Source organism: Scaptodrosophila lebanonensis, unplaced genomic scaffold (assembly GCF_003285725.1).
Source record: "Scaptodrosophila lebanonensis strain 11010-0011.00,11010-0021.00 unplaced genomic scaffold, SlebRS2 tig00000061-arrow-pilon, whole genome shotgun sequence".
NCBI classification, from domain to species: Eukaryota; Metazoa; Arthropoda; class Insecta; order Diptera; family Drosophilidae; genus Scaptodrosophila; species Scaptodrosophila lebanonensis.
Genome location: NW_022060554.1, coordinates 7,816,850 through 7,837,457, shown reverse-complemented (window position 1 = coordinate 7,837,457; position 20,608 = coordinate 7,816,850). Strand labels below are relative to the sequence as shown.

Below are 20,608 nucleotides of genomic sequence, written 5' to 3'. Positions count from 1 at the left end.
TTTGAATTTTATGAACTGTAGTATTTGTATGGAATATGGGAGGCTTTTTTGAAATAAGATACCTGAAGTAAATCGAGTCGCAAAATCGTTTGGAAAATTTGTTGTTATCAAAATTTATGAAACTTATTTTTCAAATTTGTCTTATTATGATTCTTAAATGGAAATTGTTTGTTTTTCAAGTAGTTTGTTAGTTGTTCAAAGAAAGACGATTGTTGTTTTTGGTTTAATCTGATCTTTACAAAAATTATTCTGCATGTTTGACAAAAATATTCAACATATGTATTCAATTGTCAATGGAACTTGAATAATTTAAAGAGAATGATTGAGATGAATCTAACAAGCGTAGGAATTCCTAATTACCCAGTAGATCGTCGTGATTATTTTAATACCAATTACTTTAATCTAGTTATATGAATGCAAGTTCCACCTGATTATGTATTTTAAATAAAAGCAGCAACACTAATCACTTGCTCAGTCCTCACTTTTAGAGACACTCAGCGTATTTTAATCGCCCAATATCGTACAATTTAAAAATGCTCGGCGGTACTTCTGATTAGTAATTGTTCAACCGCTGAGAGAGATGATTGTTCTCAAGCAGTCTGGTATTTTGGTTTTTCTTATCTGCGCCCATACTGTCACTTTGGGTCTTGGCTTTGGAATAACTGTGCCGGGCACGAAATGGTGTGGTCCTGGTAACATTGCCGACAGTTACGACGACTTGGGTACAGAGGTTGAGTTGGACATGTGTTGTAGGGCGCACGATCATTGCACGGAGAGAATTTCACCACAAAAGCAACTTTATGGCCTATCTAATGACAGAATGTTTCCCATGTGAGTAATTGCTATCGAATACTGAATATAAATATTTTGTTTTTTGAATATGCTGCCTAGTTTTTCATGTAATTGCGAGGCTATCTTTCGCAACTGCCTGACATCGCTGCACAACATGGAATCGGCCGCCTTGGGTCGTATATACTTTAGCTCAACCCCTGTGTGCTTTGCCCATGGACATCCCGTTGTATCATGCCAGGAACACCAATGGGACTCATTTCAGAAGCGGTGTGTCAGTTACCTCGTGGATGAGACTCGGCCCAAGCAGTGGCAGTTTTACGATCTGGCGTTCTACACACATATTGTAGCTTAGGAGGGGGAAACATGAGAGGAATCTAATTAAGACGCAGTTCTGCGATAAGCAAATGTTTTTTACATGTGGTATATATTGGAAATTCTACAACATACATATATACTATACTTGTATTTCAAAAACAAATCGGGGAATGCGCCATCAAGTTCAAGCTACAGTTCGCAGGGTCAGCTGCTTGCTGGAATCGTATAGAAGGGCATGTCATAGAACTGCCAGACCTTGGCGCTTCGTTTGTTCACGTTATAGCGGATGCAGCGCTTACGAAAAGTGCCCGCCTGGTACTGCTTACAGCCCGTGGTCGGATAGCCCTCTGCGAAGCATTTTTTCCGTGTGCCATAGTAGATCCTGCCCAGTGTATTGGACGTAACGGTATTCACTTGTTGCAAGCAATTGATGAACTCCTGCTCGCACGTGCACTTCAAGCTGCACAATAAGTTGTGATTGAAAAGTATTGATTTTGCAAAATTTGAAACCTACATGGGAAACCAATCCGTATTTATGGGCAAGTTGTGCAGCGTCGTCTGCGACTCCATAATCTCAGGACAATGGTCATGGGCACGACAACACTTGTCTGTCTCCTTTTCTCGGCCAAGGTCGTCGTAGCTTGAAGCCGTATTCCCTGGTCCGCACCACTTAGTGCCTGGGGCCGTAATGCCCGAGTGCGGCACTGGTGGAAGTGCCTGATTGTAAATGTCCTCATCCTCAAAAATCGCTTCGTCAGCAAAGCCGTGCGAGAACGCAACAAGGCTAAAAGCGAGCACTAAGCTAAGCAGTTGCATTGCATAGCATTGACTTTTAAGAACTGATTTAAATCTACTCGGACTGTGCTCAGTCCGGAACGAGACTGCTGTTTAAGTCAGTGTTGCCAATAAGCAAAAAATAAAATTATAGCCAGCTACAATAACAAGAGTGAAAACTTTCCGAATTGTCAAGCTTTTTCCGCTTGCCCTTTAGGTAACGGCATAATATCTTAGGTGTAAAAGCTCGATGTTTTAGGGACTAACCTCGTGGTTCCTATGTATGTAAATGTGCAGTTATACACCCTTTACACAAATTATTTTTGCAGCATTACAATTTCGTTAGTTTTTAAATTTTTGTATGGGTGGAGATTTCAAAACGGGACTTTAGCTTCTACACTTGTTTAGTTTTATTTTGAGCAATTAGCAATTAGTTATGACATATTTTTAAAATTGTTTTTCAGTGCAGAGGTTTAGCAGATGAGCTCACTCGGCCCCAGCATTCCATTCTTGCTTAATGTGTTTAAGTAGAAATGAATGCGGCGTCTCATAGCAACAACCTTTCAGAAGAAAGTCGAACAAATATATCTTATACACGAACCTGTTTTAAGTTAATGCAAACTTATTTCTAAAAATGAACACAAGATGGCGTATTGACTAAACACGTGGTGGGATATCCACATACCACTGGATGGATGGACAGACGCGTAGGCTGCGAAAACCAGAATACGTTGCATTTTAAGGATTCGCCACAATTAGCAATATGTTATTCCTTAAAACTAATTATGACAGATAAAAGAAGTGGAATGTAGGACAAAAGCCATGTGGAGGAGCCATTGCACCCCAAATTACTGAAATTGATGATATACTGCGTCTCGTCGGGGGTCTGGCAAGCAGGTTGGGTACACGAGACGTCGCCAAAGCCCTGTGCTTGTACGGAGAAATAAAGCGGCGGACAAGGCTCGTAGTCGTAGCCCGTACATGCATCTGTCAGATCGTAGCTATAGGAACCAAGCTCGGTCGATTCGCACGTTTCTTCAGCACGCAAGGGCGCAGAGGCATTCCGAAAGGGCAGCGGTATGCTTCGGGAGGTGCAAACCATAAAGGCCACTTGACTGATGGGAGTAACTTTCAGATAGCGCATGCTTTGCCTGCCCGGTGTATAAAGAGAGTCCAGGCGATAGAAGTTGATGCTCCCCAGCCGCGCATATTGCTCCAGGGAAGTGATGTCATTAGTGGTGATGTCCCCAGTTGAGTAACAGCGTGGATTTGAGATACGGCGTGGGACTGCGAAACATGTAAGGGATTAGACTTAAGCCTCAGGCGACTGTTGTTTTAAGGTTACCCTGTCGTATGCGTTTTATGACCGGCGCACCGCACTTCTCCGGTGGCAGCTCCGTGTTCAGTAGAAACAGATCCTCGCTAGGAGCGCGGACAAAGTCATGGAAGCGCACCAGCGCACCGCCTCCATAGTAAATGAAATGCAAGTTGGGTAAACTGTACCCCAATCTGTCAATATAACGGCGACAGTAGTCATAGTCGTGCTCGTCCACATACGATATGGGACTGGGCACCAACAAGGCAACCAGCGATCGACCGCCCAAGTTGCCGGAAGCGCTCTCTGTGGCCAGCAGTTGATCCACATGTGATTGCACCGTGTTCAATATTATGGGTAAATTGAACCCAGTCTGATCTGAGAATCAAGAGCAAGCTAGAAATTACATAATCATGCCACTAGTTGTCCTCGATACTTACGTCTTGAGTGCGTGGTTGCATTCCATTGCTCGTACAATCCGAGAATATAGTCGGTCGTGTTCACAATCATCGATCCATCGGAGGCGGCAAAGAGTGTGACTGTGCTGGCATAAGGATGTATGTTTAGATTTTGTAGCACATAGCTGTAATTATGAAAAGGTTATCTTGTAATGAAGAACCACTAAAATGATGACATTCTTAAGCTTCTTGAAACCATTTCCAAATTTTAATGATAAGCACGCGTTAGTTTTCAAAGTTGTGAGGGGACTTATCGTATATCGACTGTTGAAGACCTAGAGGTTCTTTTTGATTCCAAATTGAATTTCAACCTTCACATCTCTAGTATTGTCGATGGTTTACCTGGATTCATTAAACGTTGATCCAAGGATTTTTATGACCCTTATACCTCTAAGCTTCTTTACACTGCTCTAGTACGTCCTGTGCTTGGTGTCCGCAGCATAGAAAGCATCAGGAACGTGTTGAGTCTGTTCGGAAGAAATTATTTCTTTTTGCTTTACGTGGATCCCAGCCTTTGCTTGCCATCGTCCTAATAAGCCTTCCTTCTTCAGTAAATCGTAGTAATGTTCTTGGAGTAGTTTTTCTCCACAAATTGGTTATTGGTGAGGTTGACTCCTCAGCTCTCTTAACTCGCCTTAACTTTTCAGTTCGTTGTGGAGCAACAAGGCATTATATTCCATTCATCTTGTCTAGATACACAATTGCCTACGCTATGTTATGTTATGTTATGTTATTTTTGTGAAGTTTAATTTATAACTAAATATTAGTATTGACAACACTATTTCTTGATCTATGAAATATATAAATAAATAAACAGGCTTTCACAAAAAAATGTATCTTATTATTACGTAATACTCGTAACGATGCATTCCTAGTTTCCAAAGAAACTATTATGGAATTGAAGAACGCGCTTATGCCTCGACACCATCTACTGAACACATGATTACAGATCCTTCAACATCTCTTATCCTTTACTCTTGATTTGCCTGTTAAGTTTTCTATGTTTTGTTTATTCCCCAATTTTGGTCTCTCCTAATATTCTCTTTAAATGTATCATCACTTTTTATATACCTATGTATATTGGTATTTTTTTTTAATGCTGATATTAACAATTAAACTAAAACCAACAACAATTTTAATTACATCTTGGTGTATGTGCAGTGGAAGAAGAGAAAATTAATCAAATTTAATGCATTGTTAGTTTTAGAAAATACTTATTTTTTTCCGAATGTGTGTTCTAATATAAGTAGTACTGGCCAAACTTTAAACATGCTAGGACTGATTGATTGACTTACGCCACATAGTCCACGACCCAGCTGTAGGGCCAGTATGTGTCCACAAAAACGAAGAGATTGCTCTTCACGGTGGTCATATTTGAAATATCAGACCATCGCTCGAACTGGAAGGAATCCATAGTCTCTGGAAGGAAGATGTAAGATTATATACAAATAAAATAAATGCTAAAGGTCAGAAGACTGTCGGGAACCAGAGTTGGGTAGGAAATTGCAATTAAAAGTCCTCATTAGATGATGGTTGAAAGTTTATTGTTATTGCATTGTAGGCTTACAATAGATAAAAAATATTAATAATAATTTAAGATGAATGCTGTAACGATTGGGATTGTAACTTTGAACTGACTCCACTTATACATACTACCGGCACTATTCAGTGCAGCGACTGCAGCAGCACCAGGCCCAGGATAACGGTGAAGAGGCTGGCGGCCAAGCCCGCCACGCCACTATAGCAGCCCATGTTGACCATGGAGACAACGAATTGCCATTGATCGGGCGTTTGGCAGGCGTTTTGTGTGCAGGATACAGTCTGCTGGCCACCGTTCGAAACCGAGGCGGTCTGCACCGACAGATAGAGAGGCGGACATTGCGTGATGGTATAGTAGCCATCGCAGGCAGTGGACAGATCGTAGGTGTAGGAGTTGCTCGTAATCTGGACACAGGTCTGACTTGTCGAGCTGCTGCTGCCAGTGGTGGTTGAGTTTTGAATGGGCCATTCGTTGGTGCGCGATGTGCAGATGGTGAAGGTGCCGCCACTCTGGGATTGAATGGTCAATACACGATTCGCGCCATTTCCAAAGAAGTAATTAGAGGCAACGCGGTAGAAATTTACCACACCGGGCCGTTCATATTGCGCAATCTGATCGGTGCCCCAATTGGGTGTGATCCAACTGGATCCGCAGCGAGGGTTGATGATGCGACGCGGTACTATAAGGAGAGGGATTTACTAAGTGTGCTGTGCTGGGACTGGCTGAAAACGTTCTCTTACTCTTGGCAATGCGAGTGGCAACGGGTCCAGCCGAGGTGGGTACGGAGCTACCCAATTGCAGTTGGAAGAGATCGCGCGAAGAGTCGCGCACGAAGCTGGAGAAGCGCTGAATACTGCCACCACCATAGTAGATAAATCGCAGGTCAGGAATCTGCTCATATATGTATTGCAGCTGGGTCGTGGCAAAGGAGGAGTCGCCGTCACTAACGGTTGCCTGATTGGGGATAATGAGCGCGACTAGCGAATGGGCGCTCAGACTTGAGTTGGTCTTTTCCCCATTCATGAGAGTTTGGGTCAGGTTTTGAATCTTGCGCAGCACATTTGGCAAATTAAAGCCCTGCGTGACTGTAATTAGATGGGCTTAGAACGGATCACAAACGGTTGTCTAGCTTCACTTACATTGGGCTTGTGTGGTAACGTTCCATTTCTGGTACACATCGGTTATGTAGTTTGTCGTATTGACAATGATCGAGCCATCGTAGGCCGATAGCATAGTTACATTACTGGCATAAGGATGGATGTTCAGCTGCTGGAGAACGTAGCTGCAGGTAAGAGGGAAGACATGGCAATCAGTCGAAGGGGAATAGAGTTGAGAACTTACGCCACGTAGTCGACAATGGTGCTGTATTGCCAGGAGGTATCCAGAAAGACATAGAGGTTGGTCATGGGGGTTATTACATCGACTAGGTCTTGTGTGCTGCTGGCCGAGCAGGCCACATCGTTTAGCGATTGCGCTGCAAGTAAACGAAGAGATCAAGGAATGCTACACATTATTCAGGGATGGAGGTAGGATGAAGGCGATGAGGCAATAAAAGCAGTATACCCTTTTCAGGTGGTTCCCCGACAGTTTACTGAAAGCTAGGCGTTTTGGTACTTACGCACATAGGTGACCAACGCGGATGTGGCGGTTTCGGCGAATGTGGTGATTGCGCTGGGCTGCAGTGTGACTCGCAGCTGCATTGCCCCGTCCAGCACCTGGGCAAACGCCGACGTCTGGAGGGCCAGTTGATCAGATGGCGCCACAGTAGGGAACTGTTCCTGCCGCGTGCAGGCCATAATGCCTGAGTTGAGCACACCCGTCTGGGAGTAGTACATGCGTAGCAGCTGGGACAGCTTTAGACTAGACGCCTGCGTACGCCAATTGGCTACGTTCATGGCAATGATCAGACCGTCCAGGCCTCCGCGTATCTCAGCATCAGTGGCCTCCAAATTGGTGCGTTGAGAGAGGAAATACCAGTGGGGAAGCACAGTGTCGTTCCAGCCGCCTGTAGCTCCAACCGAAGCCACATTGTTAGTTGTCATAGGCACCTGCACCAGAGCAACCTCGGCCAAGTCTCCTGCCAGGGTAGCGGCCCAACGATTGTCAATACTGACGGTGGTTACCTGCTGCTGTGGGCGTCCGCGTCGCTGTGTGGCCAGCGCCAGCAGGGTCTGTAGCTGTACCGTCTGCTGTTGAAGGCCAGTAGCGATGCCCGCAATCAGCGTACCCGCTGACACCGTGCCCCAAGGCGTGCGTATGACACCATCCTCGACGGGGCACTGGCTACCTTGGGTATCTGTGCTGGAATAGGTCCAGTCAGCATCATTGTAGTCTAGCTCGCCGAACTGCTGATAATTGGATCCGACTTTGGGGCCACGCTTCTGACGTACATCCACCCACTCGGCATCGCTGATGAAATTGCTGCTCTGGCTCGGATTCTTCACGGAACGAGGCAGGCGGTGGGAAACATATTGGGACAGGCGGCTGCAAACCTGGCTTTCGTCCCCACGCACTCTAGTATCAAAGGTGCTAGAGAGCATAAAGTGCAAGGAACAGCGCTCCACTCTCGTCAATGTGCTGTTGGGAAACGTTTGGGCATTGCCCGACAGCAGTCTTGAGAGGAGTATGCGAAACTTGGGAAACTGGAAGCCCGTCGGGCTGAAAGGTATGACACCATCGCTGAGGGCCACATTCTGCGCACGTCGGATGCCATCCTGACGGAAACGATACAGCAAGCTCACGGCAATTTGGCGGATATCCTGAGCTATGTCATAGTTATTTTCCACTTTCTCGATCAATGAGATGAGTGTGTCGATATTGGCGGGGAGGCGATTATCGCGATTCATAAAGTACGACGTATTGTAGCATTCCACCAGCGAGGGCGGTACCTGCAGCATTGTGTTCTCTTGCGCCTGCGTTCTGTCCAGGCAAAGGATCAGGAACAGGCAGACAGCTGCTGCTGCCCTGAAAAGAGACACTTGCATGTCTTTGGCTTTTATGTCCAACTGTGTCCACAATATTCGTGAGTTCAAATGAAACTCAAGTCGTTGCTTTGCATGGGTGCTGTAAAGAGCGAAGGCAAATTTCAAAAGTTAGGTCAGGTTTGGCCAATATCCGATATTATACCATACTGATCTTTTTAGTGGCCAGTTACGTAATTAAAGTCGCCCTTTTCTTATCACTTGCTTTGACCCTGGCCCAAAATGTTGCTGCTCTAAACTAAAGTTTTTCCGTGCTGTGTACATATGTAATACCTTCTATTCAGATAAGGTCTAGCTGGTCGTATTGGGCCTACTTGTATGTTATTCGCCTGCTTATCGCCCCAACTCGTCCAACTATTATTCGCATTTAAGTCGCAGGTGCGGCGATAGCATTTGAATTTGTTATCTTTGTACAGATAAATGTACATTTAACGGGCTAGTCTTATAGACACACAAGCGCATACAAAAATGAAAAATAAATCGAGAAATTTTAGACCGATTGGGCGTTCATGTCGTTCGGTACTTAATATTCCCAAGTGGGTTTTCACTGAAAACTCTTCAGTTAGAAAGTGTAAGAGCTCGACATGAATGGTTGCCTGATCAGTGCTTTTATCAATATTGTGAGATATATACATATACATATCAATATGTAATGACAAAATAAGTTAAATAGTATGTATGGGATGTACGAGATATCATTATTTAAAAATTTGGAGTTAATCATACGCAATATACTAAAGATTTTCTTTCGCCCGCGTGGCATTTTCCACTTTACCAATAAGTGGGCGGCCAAATAATTCCACAATACCCAAGGGTATCGTGGTAACTTAAAACCAAAAAAAAAAAAAAAAGATTTTCTTTAAGAAAATACTTCAAAGAATACTTAATTACATTTATTTTATAAAAACTGTTCTCAACAACCATCTTCGGGGAGATCTCCGACTCTGACAATCATATTTTTTTATCATCATTATTTTTTTCTTCCTAAGTAATCTAATTTCCCCTCTTCTTACTATTTTTTAGTTCGTCAGGTCTAATAACGTTTTCACCAGATTTGCCTGTCAATCGGGGTATAGCTGGCCAAATGGCAAAAAAATTCCCCAACGTGTCGGAGGCACTTATAGACATTGTTGTTCCTTATCTTTAAAGTTATATTATTATTTGTTATCTATATCTATATCGACAGCCCATATTAGTTGACAAAATAGATTGAAAAAGAAAAGTTTTTTAATTTTTCTTAGTGTAAATTCTTAAACCTATACGAATTTGTTCCGCATCATTAATTTCCTTGTATACCTCTAGACAGGAAATAGTTGCATACAAGTTTTCCATATAAATCGAAAAAAATTAAATTGAAATACATACATAAGAAAATATAATCTGAAAAAAACCTTTCTAAACATCATTGGAAACGTGCTGCCAACAAATAAATGTTGAAGAGAAGATATGTTGTAAATCAGTATTAAGAAGTTGGCGTAAAAACGTGAGTAAAGTAGGACTTCAACGTTACTTTCTTTACTTCAAATTCAAAGTAATGTGATTCCCCAATATTTATATTATATCATATTTATATAAAATAATAAAAGTGATCTAATTTATTTAGGGTTTTCCTAGTTCATTGAAATAAAGTAATATCTTCTGTTGAGTGAATGTAAACGAATCGTTGGAGAGTGAATATTATCTGAAATGCGTGCCCGGAAGCTGACGTCATTGTCCAAACACTCATTTATAGATTAATCATTTCAGTGATTATAAAACGAACAATAAAACATGAGTCAGGTTAAACGATTGGTATTGATATATGGCAGATCTAACAGTGCTTATCAGATAATTTTTATCAGCTTGCGTCTATGTATACATTGATTGTCAGTTTGGGACGTGAAACACTAATACCGTAGGTCGATATTGGTCAACACTCCAAAAATGCCGAAGTAAGGCGCAAAATACGAGTAAGTGGGGCACCTTTGCGTTTGCAAAGTCGGCACCATTTAGTTTTTACTTGTATATTTTACGAGCCAGCTCGCCCATAAATGCCATTTAAGCACTGCTGATAAGATATGGTTGTGTATAGATTTTAAACTGTATTAAATGGTTAGGTTGCTATTATTAACACGTTGAGAAATAGGGCGTTTTCCAAGGCAATTCGATATTTTTGTAGACTTTGTAACTTTTAGTTGATATAGCGGCGCACTCATTTGTTTGTGTTTATGATTGCACAATTCATGTCGATTGTACACTTGGTGAACATTTTGGAGACTTTTGCATTAGTCATGCAAAACGTTGCGACACTTTTTAACTATTTGAAATATTCTTCAGATTTCGGCACACACATTCGATCACATCATCTGATTACACACTTTTTTTATAATTATTTTTCTTAACAATATGTTTTCTCAATTATAGCAACTTATGTTAAGGTTTATTCTTTTCAGGTACAAAATTTTGTTAAATGTTTTCTCGTAATACTTATGTACCTTGCTCCACCTGCTACTCTATTCGTACTGACTGATAGCTTTTCCAGCGTACAGGTGCCTCCCCAGACAGCCATTGCATATAATCAGTGCGCTCTCTGCAAATACCTGTATGTTGCGTTGATAAGATAAGCATAGGCCGTTTAGAGAACTGGGTGAATAATGCTTTAGTCAGATTTTATGTAGAGTTGGACACTTTTGGACCCTGTCCGTTGTTTTTTTTGGTTTTTGAGAAAGTAGTAACACAAAGAAACGCCTGTGTGCAGAAAGTGCTTCAAATACGATCGGTTAGCGTTTTAAAATATTGTGAAATCTGGAAAGTTGTACTTGAACTACACTGAAAAAAAATATCCAAATGTGTTTTGTATATATAACAACTTAGAAGATTGTTTTTGGACAAAAAAGGTGTAAATTCTTTCAAATGTGTTTTGTATATATAACAACTTATAAGATTGTTTTTGGACAAAAAAGTTGTCAATTCTTTCTTTGCCCGTTGTTGTTTTTGGTTTTTGAGAAAGTAATAACACAAAGAAATGTCTGTGTGCAGAAAATGCTTCAAATACGATCGGTTAGCGTTTTAAAATATTGTGAAATCTGGAAAGTTGTACTAGAACTACACTGAAAAAAAATATCCAAATGTGTTTTGTATATATAACAACTTAGAAGATTGTTTTTGGACAAAAAAGGTGTAAATTCTTTCAAGAATCGAGCTACGTACGCCTGGAAAATAAATATGTTCCTGTTTTATTTAGTACTTGTATATTATTGAATTCTATTGATTTGGCTTGTTTATTTATTTACCCAAAAATTTGTGCCTCCCTAAATTTTTTTCCCGTCCACGTTTATAAAAATTTTAAATTCCCTTTTAACATTGATTATTAATCTGTTTCACCTTTTTATTTATTTATTTAATAAGTCAAAAATATTGGCTGTTAACACATGACATACATGACTAAATACGCATGATATTATAGAACATTATGAGCTGAAATACCCTTACCCTAGACGCACGAGGAAAAACAATTGCCAGCCCTCAGTCTGATGGGACAAGATATTCTACTTAGTTCAGTAAGACTTTTGTAGTGAGAAACAGAGAAGAGAGGAAAGGAGGGAGCGAGAGATAAACAGAGAAAGCTCACTCAGAAAGCTCTTTATAATTGAAGCCTACTATACAGCTCTACAAATATTTGGCAATGCATAAGTTGTGCATCTATTAAGTAGTAGAGAATAGTCTCCTGCTGGACAGAAGAAAATGCGGGAATGAAGGCATTCACGTACCCGAATATAAATCTATGAGGGGACAAAGCACTAGGGGAGCATTCTGTGGTTAGCCAAAGACAGAATACTAGTATATATATTCAGAAGTATCTTAGTTTAGGAAACTTCAAAAAAATGTCCCCCAAAATTTGCCTCGAAACTGTAAATAGTTGCAGTTAATACTCATCAATAATATGCTGTGGGAATTTAAGCTTTTCGGAGTATTTAAAAAAAATACAACTTGTTGATGTCTTCTAGAGCGGGACTGGATATGCAATTGTTATCATCGGCACGTCGGTTTTGGAACTCTTAAGCAATTTTTGCAAACTATGTAGTTTGAATATGAATGGAAACTATATACATGGGATAGCCTGTGAATATATTCATAATATTTATTTACATATTTGTTTTATTATTACACGAAATAATTAAATTAAACAAAATACATACAATCCCTCCATCTTAATTTAACTCTTCCGTCAACCATGTATAACAATTCACAGCTTATTAAGAGACCAGCTTGGTAATGCATCCATAAACCCGTAGTCAGACCACTAAGGCTCATTCGCTCGGGTGGCTTTGCTGCGCTTGCAGTGAAATGAAATTATGCAACAAGGCGGCAAAATGTTTCATCATTTAATTTTGCCAGCGTCGAAGACAATAAAACAATTCGGGTACAGGCGTTTGCCAGGCAACGTCCCTAGATCCGAAGTCTACGTCCGGGGAATTAAAAATGCATGGCATGCTGTGGTTTCCATCCTTCCACCTAAGCGCCGGCCCCGTTCATGCTGATGCGACAAATTAATGCTAAGCCGCATGTTGACTTAACGTCCTGTCAACAAAAGTGTCGTGTCGCTGTCTGCACTGATTTCGCATTTCATTTTTTCGCACCCTGCCTAGAAGAGACAAAAACAGAAACTCACACCCGAACTCCACTTTGTTTTTCACATTTTCTGCACGAATTAATTTTTAATGCAAAAGGTGCAAAAGGAAAACATCACGAAGACAGTCCCAAAAATTGTTGCTGCAGTAGTAGAAGCCACAACTCACTTTAATTTGGCAAATGTCAAAGCTGGAAAGCGGAATGCTTGTGTGTACAAGTGTGTGTGTTTATAGGAGTCCCATTGTAACATTTTTTAATAATCTAAAAGTCTTTCGAATGCCACTACATCTACAACCCAATGCAAATGCCAAAATTCTATGGCACAAACAAAAATTCATCAATTTATTCCTTCTTTTTTCTCCTTTGCGCACGGTATGGGAATAACATGTTGACAACCCTCCAAGTAGGCAGCAATTTTTTGTTTTCGCCATTCGCCTTTGCGACAAACCGAATTTAAGCACAAAAGCCCTATTGTTCAACTGACTAGAATATATGGACTGTCGTGGAAATTGGTAGGGTAGTGTGGGAACTTGTCTTTTACCAGGCATGAGATGTGGGTTTTGTCCGAAATATGGGAAGAGATGGGCAAGTGTGAACACAATTTACTTATCTTATTTTAAGTAACCGAAAACAAAAGCCTAACTGTTTCAAGAAGCATCAATGTGTTTATTTCACTTGTAATACTTGTAGAAGTATAGATAAAATATGATGCTAAACCAAGAGCTTTTACTTATTTAAAAAAGGCCGATCTCAATGAGCAGCAGCGTCTTTCCTTTTAGGTCCGACAAAGTAGAATGGATCTTCTTAGAAATGTGGTTGAATCTTCTTACCCAAGAATCACCGCACATATGTATACTTTAGTATTTCAATGTTCAAAAGTTCCGTATGTTTACTGAGTATTGTTGGCTTGGCTCATCGCTACAACAAGCTTTAGATAAGCTTATTAATATTGTTTAACTAAAGAAAGTACAACATGAATTATAGGCCGACCCTTTACCTTAAACATATGGCTATGAACTATTTCAGTAAATGAATGAATATAAAATTTAATAATTGGTAATAAAAATCTAGTTTAACTTAAAGTGAATTAACTAATATGAATAATATAATATCTTAGAATATTCCTCTGGTGTATGGAGCCCACAATACAATGAACAATAAATGTTGATTGAATCTGTCCAAAAAGCATTCTTGCTGTTTGCTCTTGGGATCTGAATTGGGAACCACACTGTCGCTTGCCTTCTTATAGATCTAGATTAAAACTAATAGACTCCCCTTTCCTTCTTGGCCTCGTAGTTTTGGCAGTTCCCTTGAGATTTACTCAAGCATTTCGTATCCTTCGATTGCCTATTTGTCGATCTAACTTTGCCTCACACGAACCCTTCCGTGTGTTGTGTTCTAATTATAATCTTTTTTCAGACAGCATATCCTTCGAGTACTATTTCATCATTAGTACTTGCAAATTGATTCAGACAGTGTCTAATCCTATTTTACTGCACTAATTGTTTCACTTTTTGTATTTTATTTTAAGGTATACTATGTAATATATTGAATTCTTTTGTATATTTATAAGTTTTTTTTCTTCTTATTATTTTACATATATTTTTATTGATTTTCTTGCAAAGATAGCAGTTCCTTGATGAATGAAAACTATGAATAAACATTCAAACAAAATATTAAATAAATATTTATATAATTATAAGTATGGCTTTAAGGAAACATTTTATTTTCTATGTATTGTGATGTACCCAAGTTTTATATGTTTTCATTAATTTAGTTTCATAAATAAATTTGTAATATGCATCGCTGATTTGTAACAAGTTAGCAGAGAACAAATTCACTACTTACGCGTTTTAAATTGGCAACAGAGTCATAAAAATAAAATTATAATTATGACATAGCAAAATAAAAGAAAACGTATTTGAAAAGTGCGCTGAAATAGAAAGCACGGCAACGTAAACTGAAGTACAAACAAATGCAAGGAAAACAAAGCTGAAGATGAAAAGTTTTCATTTAATTTTTTCCCCATTTGAGTTATTTTCTATTTTTGGTCTGCCCGCCAAGCATCAGCTTTCATTTGCAATGTTATTTTTTCTACTATGTTTTTCTTTTGTTTTCGACAAATTTTAAAACATTTCTTCTTCCTTTACGTCTGTATGAGTTTTCTAGCAGCCGTGCAAATCATACTTCAAGTATATTTTAAGCTATAAGTGCTAGAAAGCTGGCTTTAACATTGAGCTTTTAAGAAAAGTTCACTTGGTATCTCCTTAGTACAGATATCCAATATAAATATTAATAATTAATAAGGGGAGCTAACATCTTAACAAGTAAATAATCATACAGATCTACACAGGAAAGTGAGCTTTTATGTGTTTATGTATTTATTTATATTTATGTCAACAAACATTGACTGTCGATATAGGAAAATAATACACGTACTACTACACATTATATGAAAAAGCCTTATAAGCTGGGAAAGCCTACGTTGAAGAAAAATAATTAAATTACAATTATATCTAATTGACGCCTCTGCGCCGATGGGGGAATATTATGTGTCTGTCGGCTAGCTATGTCTCGTCTCACAGCCAAGTGTGGTCAGAGGCCAGAGGAGTCAATAGATCTATCAATAATAATTATTAATTTAAGTAAACTATTAATATAAAATAAGAAATAATAATTAAAGCTAAGGCAAATTGTGAAACTCTTAAATGTAATTGTAATATTAAATGTCAATTTAAACTAAATTAAACCTGTAATTAAATTAACAATTAACTGAATGAAATCGAAATGAATATGTAATGACTAGCGTAATAACTCAAAAGTAATCTCGTACTTGTAACGCTAGGATAAGTTAATAAATAAATAAATAAATAAATAAAAATAAAAACAAAAATAATAGAGAGAAGCTTAGATATTAATTAAAGCTAGTTAAAAATAGTAAACAAAATATGGAATCTCAGACCTGGTGTGGGAAGCTGGAAAAAGGAGGTAAGCTCGCAAGCAGACAGCTTTGATCGTGTCTATTTGGAATGAGAGGGCGAAAGACAGTTCCTCCGTCTATAAAAAATAATGTAAAAATTCCAAAACTCTGTTGGCCTATTTAATAGATATATTATAAGCCGTTGGCATTTACTCTAGTTTCCAATTCAGTTTTGCTCCGAATGTAAACGAATCAACCATATAATAATTCGTGACGAAAGCAAGCTGGCTACCGATTGTGTGAAGTATATAAGCAAATCGGCTGACCACTTGAATGCCCTTTACCATAAACTCATTATAATAACAGACACACTCACAGGCACACAAATATCCACTGAAAGTTTGTCAATTTGTAAGTGCCGAGCTCAATTTTACGCAACATTAAAACTGACCTTAGGTCATTTGGCAGTGGTCCTTGACGCGTGCCAACCAATACGAAGGACCCTCCATTGGCAACCGGTTTTTCCTTGTTCTTCTGCAGGCGTTTTATTCAGGCTGCATTGTTGCTGCTAATATTGTTCTGCGGTCCACAATCGGACAATGCAACCACCAAATAAAGCGCAGGCACGAGCCTGCACGAGCCTGCACTCGCTGAATGCCATTTGTTGTTGTCGCCACCGAGTGCCTTTCTGGACAGGGGTCATTGGTGGCGTTGTTCCTGTGACCAATTGGTTGCATGACATTTTCATTTGGCAGCGCATGTTATTGCTATATTTGTTAGCTGGTTGTTAGACTTGCTCTGCCCTTCCCACCCCATCTACAGAGAGCAAACGCAGCACTTGGCATGTGAGATGGCCCTAGGGAGGACATCCGGTTTTCTGGTTGAGTCAATTGTCCATGTTTTGAATAGGCTACAAAAATATATAAATATGTTTTGGTTTGAGAAGAATCGGATCACCGCAGAAGACCAAATTTTTGGTATAATGTTTAAGTAAGTTCGGGAAAGTATTTTAGGAAGAAATACTAAGAATCTTATGGTGCCACAAGAAATTTGTTTACAAATTAAAATTAGTTAGCAAGATGGAAAGTTCTGTACTTTTTTGGATTTTATGAAAAAAAGCAAACAAAAATACTACAGGTACTGTTTTAAATCTACAGATATAAAACGACAAGAAGGATACTTAGTATTCAAGTTTCTTTTTAGTCGACAACAACATTTCTTGCCACATCACGTATTGAAATGGTTCTTTAAATGTTATTTTTATACCCTTCAAGGAAAAGTGTAAGGAAGATACGTTATCGGCTTATATATGATCAGAATGACGAGATGATTCAATATGGCGATATCCGACTGTTTGTTTTAGTCACTACACCTCTCACGGAGATGTAGTTATCTTATTTTAATATATTGTACGAAGGTTCCTTGTAGACGGATACAGTTCATACGTGTATGTCGATTGCGACCAGATCAGAGCACTAGCTACATATAACATATAAACGATATAGCTTAGAAAGAGTTTTGATATGAATAACTTTTTGTTCAGACCATATGCAAAAAATGCCAAAACATTTTCTTAATTAAAAAGGGCTAGTACATGGTTGGTGCTTGTACCAGTGTTTGTGAGCTGGTTTCTTTCACGGTACTGAGAATTAAAGTATTGCTGATTAACTTCCTTTCATGTCAATATTTAACTGTGTTTTTTGATAGTGTAAGTCCACCACGTTCTAAATTTGTAGATATTTGTGGTGTTAAGTAAGTAATTTAAAAAGAATCATGGGAAATTAATTCATTTGCAAAATACTTTTTTAATAAATTAAATAAATTCCTAAAAAATCTAGCTTGTCAAAGCTCTAAATAGTATATCGAATCGTCGCCAGTCCAGCCTTTCTAGGTGAGATCTTTTAAACGAATTCGTTTTGCAAATATCCATTGTCCCACAATTTTCAGTCCACAAACGATGTAACAAGACTTGGTTGAAAACTTCCTTCTAAATTTGGATTTTAAATAAATAACATTTTTGTACTCTGTACATGGAATGCACAAGTATAGGTTTGTTTTTAATTAGTTGAGTTTAAATCATACTAAGTATAAAATTGTTGTTATACTAGTAGCTTCATATTATAGCATCGGTGCAAAAATTCATCACGAAGTCCTTGAGAATGAGGAATGCATAGTTATCAAAAGAAGCAGACAGATAACATACTCTTTATATTGATGAATTTCCCCAAAAATTATCAAAATTTATTTATGTCATCATCATTAACTTACACACCAAAAATAATTAATTTTTTCAGTGAACGGTTTAAAAATGTTTATCATCGAAAAAGCTTAAGGTGCTGTAATATTTGTTTGCAAACAATACAATTAGTGTGCTGCGTTAGCATTCAACAGAAAAATGTGGTTTCATAAATTTATAAGCACTTTTCTCTGTCCGGCTGTTTAGAGAAATTGGTTAGTTGGAGATAAAATGGGGCTTTTTTCTTCATTTATTTATTTCTTGGGGTCTGAGCTTGTATGGAAAAAATATTGTCCCAAGCAATTCAAAACACATCTACCTTTACGATGCTTTAATTCAAACTTCCATTAATTATTCAACACCAACTTATTCTACCACAACCTACCCAACATCATGTGTTATGTGTAATACATACATACATACATACATACATACATACATACATACATACATACATCCTAGATATCCCTAATCACAACACTTGCACCAACAAAACGTTAAATAGTGGTCTTCTTAGACCAGAGGCAACCGCTTTTGTGCTCAGGTTAGTCTCTGAGTCTTACCTCGGCTTAGTTGAATTGAAGCTGAGTCGAAAAACTTTTGTGTAAAGCTGATTTCGAATATGTCTGGTACAGAATGCGGAATTTTTAGCTTTGGGCTGTTATGCGCTCATTTAAATACAAAATACCAACAGACGTGCAAATAAAATCGATAGCCTACATTTACGACACTCGGAGACCTTAAGCAACAATGTGAAAAAAATGAAAAATTTGGGAACAAGAACAAAAGGCAAAGTACAACAGCTTAGACACAATGCATATAACAACCCTCCATTAAAATAAACTGAATTCATTGTGGATGTAGAACCGTGTTCGTATGTGCTTGTATGTATATCCTCTTTAATTAGGAAAAAACTTCGAGCCATGAGAGGCGAAGGACTTGCCAAGGGACCAGCATCTGTGCTATAAGGATGGTGAAGCATGCACGTCAAAATTTCGGTGGAAAAATTATATGAAAATTGTGTGATTTGGATACGAGCAGTATATGTCCGTCTTACATCATTTCCTTACCCAAATGTGTATATTTGTAACGTGTGGGTCTGCAAGTAAAAGCCCACATCAAATAAAGTCACGTGTGCTTGGGCAAACATGTGAGTTTCGGTATAAAGCCCAACCCAATGCCAATCCCAATCCACAGTACAAGTCCGGAAGAGCCTTTAAGAAAAGGCTCAACAACATACATACTTCTGCTCCCAAATGTCAATGGTTATTGTTCCTTTCTCCGGCCGTCGTCATGTCAGTCGCATATGCTAATTAGGCAATTAATATTTGTGGGCGAGACAACTTAATTTATAGACCAAGAAAACACATTTCTGTTGCCTGGACAAAATGGCATGAAATGTGATATTTTCGAACTAGTGCGAACCTTTTTTGTTTTCGTTTGGCCGGGTCCGGGTGTGAGTCTGGGTCGCCGTCTGAGACTGAGACTGAGTATGAGTGCGTCGTGCGCCATGCGGTAAGACAATAACCTTATCACATGTTGCCGGGACTGGTGCCCCAAAACTTTTGCACCATCACCGAGCTGGAGTTTGATTTGTGGTCGAGCACATGTTGTCCCTGCCCGCTTGGGTCTGACGCTGGGCCTGTCAGCCCACTGATATGCCGCCCAGTTCAATGCTTGAATGGTAACGTATTATTTGAGCATTTCATCAACTGAGCAATAATATTTTCTTAGACAAACTCTTTTCGAGCTGAGCATACTTGACATAACTTCAGCTTGGGCATTAACATCGGCATGGGCATGTCTTGGGCTTTGTGGTCACCGGTTGGCTTAGTCGAGCGTGTGCAGCAACCAAGATGTCCTGCAGTGCATGTTGGCAGAATTTCGCCCAAAGGCGACATTTGTCAGACGACACTTGAGATGGGCTGGGGCTGCCCGAGAAAGATTTGATTAAGTTTGTTTGTCTTAAGATGACAGAGAATTGTGGAATGTGTATGAGAATGTGGAAACGAAATGTGATATATATATCGTAAACGATAAGTTGATAAATTATGGGAATTAGACAAACGTGCACATTAAAGCTAAAGTTTTGAAGAATATACATAGGTAATAGATAATTTCGGATAAATTATTTTCATCCAAGAGCTTTTCAAAATATAAGTAGTTTTCTGAGTCAACCATAGAGCCGAACTTGTAATAAATTAGAGAGCATTTGCGATACCAAACCAAGCTGAAGCAATACTGATATTTTTTTTAACCAGTTTGTTTACCTCTTTATATATTCAATATTTTTTTAAATATTTAATATCCACTATCCGAATATATAATGTATTGATTACCCTGAGCATTCCGTCAGGTCTCTTTCTAGATATTACTAATTTTTTTGAGCTATGGAAAGAAAAAGACTATTTCTCCATCTTCAAAGTCAAGTTCGCCATTAATTCCCCCTATATTATTAAACATTACATGAAGCTTAGGATGATAAACTTACTACAAATAAAGTAAAAGTAACTTAAATCACTTGCGTGAACATGGAGGTCCCAAGCCACTTACTTCACATGATAATCACTTCATAATGATGCCGTTAATTCTACTACCAGCTCTGCGAAAACTTCACAATTGCCACAAGCAAAAACAAACAATTTTTCTCAACCGAGAACTCAACT

General features: G+C 38.9%; 4 protein-coding genes across 4 annotated transcripts; 1 reads left to right on the top strand and 3 right to left on the bottom strand.

Moving 5' to 3' along the window:
- Nucleotides 1-574: 574 nt before the first annotated feature.
- On the top strand, nt 575-1,270 carry LOC115624641 (phospholipase A2 large subunit). The gene is made up of 2 exons (XM_030519409.1): nt 575-831; nt 892-1,270. Exons 1-2 carry the CDS (start codon nt 581-583, stop codon nt 1,142-1,144), a joined length of 504 nt encoding a protein of 167 aa, XP_030375269.1. The 5' UTR covers nt 575-580; the 3' UTR covers nt 1,145-1,270.
- LOC115624640 (phospholipase A2) lies at nt 1,198-1,938 on the bottom strand. Its single transcript, XM_030519408.1, has 2 exons — nt 1,622-1,938; nt 1,198-1,567 (listed from the first exon to the last, which is right to left on the bottom strand). The coding sequence occupies exons 1-2, from the start codon at nt 1,921-1,923 to the stop codon at nt 1,312-1,314; spliced, it is 558 nt and encodes a 185-aa protein (XP_030375268.1). The 5' UTR covers nt 1,924-1,938; the 3' UTR covers nt 1,198-1,311.
- A 681-nt stretch (nt 1,939-2,619) lies between these two features.
- On the bottom strand, nt 2,620-5,026 carry LOC115624907. The gene is made up of 5 exons (XM_030519755.1): nt 4,950-5,026; nt 3,637-3,779; nt 3,227-3,574; nt 2,734-3,168; nt 2,620-2,660 (listed from the first exon to the last, which is right to left on the bottom strand). Exons 1-5 carry the CDS (start codon nt 5,024-5,026, stop codon nt 2,620-2,622), a joined length of 1,044 nt encoding a protein of 347 aa, XP_030375615.1.
- Nucleotides 5,027-5,176: 150 nt separating this feature from the next.
- On the bottom strand, nt 5,177-10,658 carry LOC115624551. The gene is made up of 6 exons (XM_030519276.1): nt 10,650-10,658; nt 6,813-8,257; nt 6,536-6,668; nt 6,334-6,476; nt 5,935-6,279; nt 5,177-5,873 (listed from the first exon to the last, which is right to left on the bottom strand). The coding sequence occupies exons 2-6, from the start codon at nt 8,176-8,178 to the stop codon at nt 5,320-5,322; spliced, it is 2,541 nt and encodes an 846-aa protein (XP_030375136.1). The 5' UTR covers nt 8,179-8,257; nt 10,650-10,658; the 3' UTR covers nt 5,177-5,319.
- Nucleotides 10,659-20,608: the final 9,950 nt, after the last annotated feature.

Bases quoted from the DNA above. Each gene is read 5' to 3' on its own strand.
- LOC115624907 (XM_030519755.1), bottom strand. From the start codon at position 5,026: ATGACCACCGTGAAGAGCAATCTCTTCGTTTTTGTGGACACATACTGG. The intron at 3,575-3,636 runs GTAAGTATCGAG...CTTGATTCTCAG, and splicing joins TGCAACCACGCACTCAAGAC to ATCAGACTGGGTTCAATTTA. The intron at 2,661-2,733 runs GTAATTTGGGGT...TGTCATAATTAG, and splicing joins GCAGTATATCATCAATTTCA to TTTTAAGGAATAACATATTG.
- LOC115624641 (XM_030519409.1), top strand. From the start codon at position 581: ATGATTGTTCTCAAGCAGTCTGGTATTTTGGTTTTTCTTATCTGCGCC. The intron at 832-891 runs GTGAGTAATTGC...TATGCTGCCTAG, and splicing joins AATGACAGAATGTTTCCCAT to TTTTTCATGTAATTGCGAGG.
- LOC115624640 (XM_030519408.1), bottom strand. From the start codon at position 1,923: ATGCAACTGCTTAGCTTAGTGCTCGCTTTTAGCCTTGTTGCGTTCTCG. The intron at 1,568-1,621 runs GTAGGTTTCAAA...CTTATTGTGCAG, and splicing joins AATACGGATTGGTTTCCCAT to CTTGAAGTGCACGTGCGAGC.
- LOC115624551 (XM_030519276.1), bottom strand. From the start codon at position 8,178: ATGCAAGTGTCTCTTTTCAGGGCAGCAGCAGCTGTCTGCCTGTTCCTG. The intron at 6,280-6,333 runs GTAAGTGAAGCT...ATCTAATTACAG, and splicing joins CGTTACCACACAAGCCCAAT to TCACGCAGGGCTTTAATTTG. The intron at 5,874-5,934 runs GTAAGAGAACGT...CTCTCCTTATAG, and splicing joins TGCCACTCGCATTGCCAAGA to TACCGCGTCGCATCATCAAC.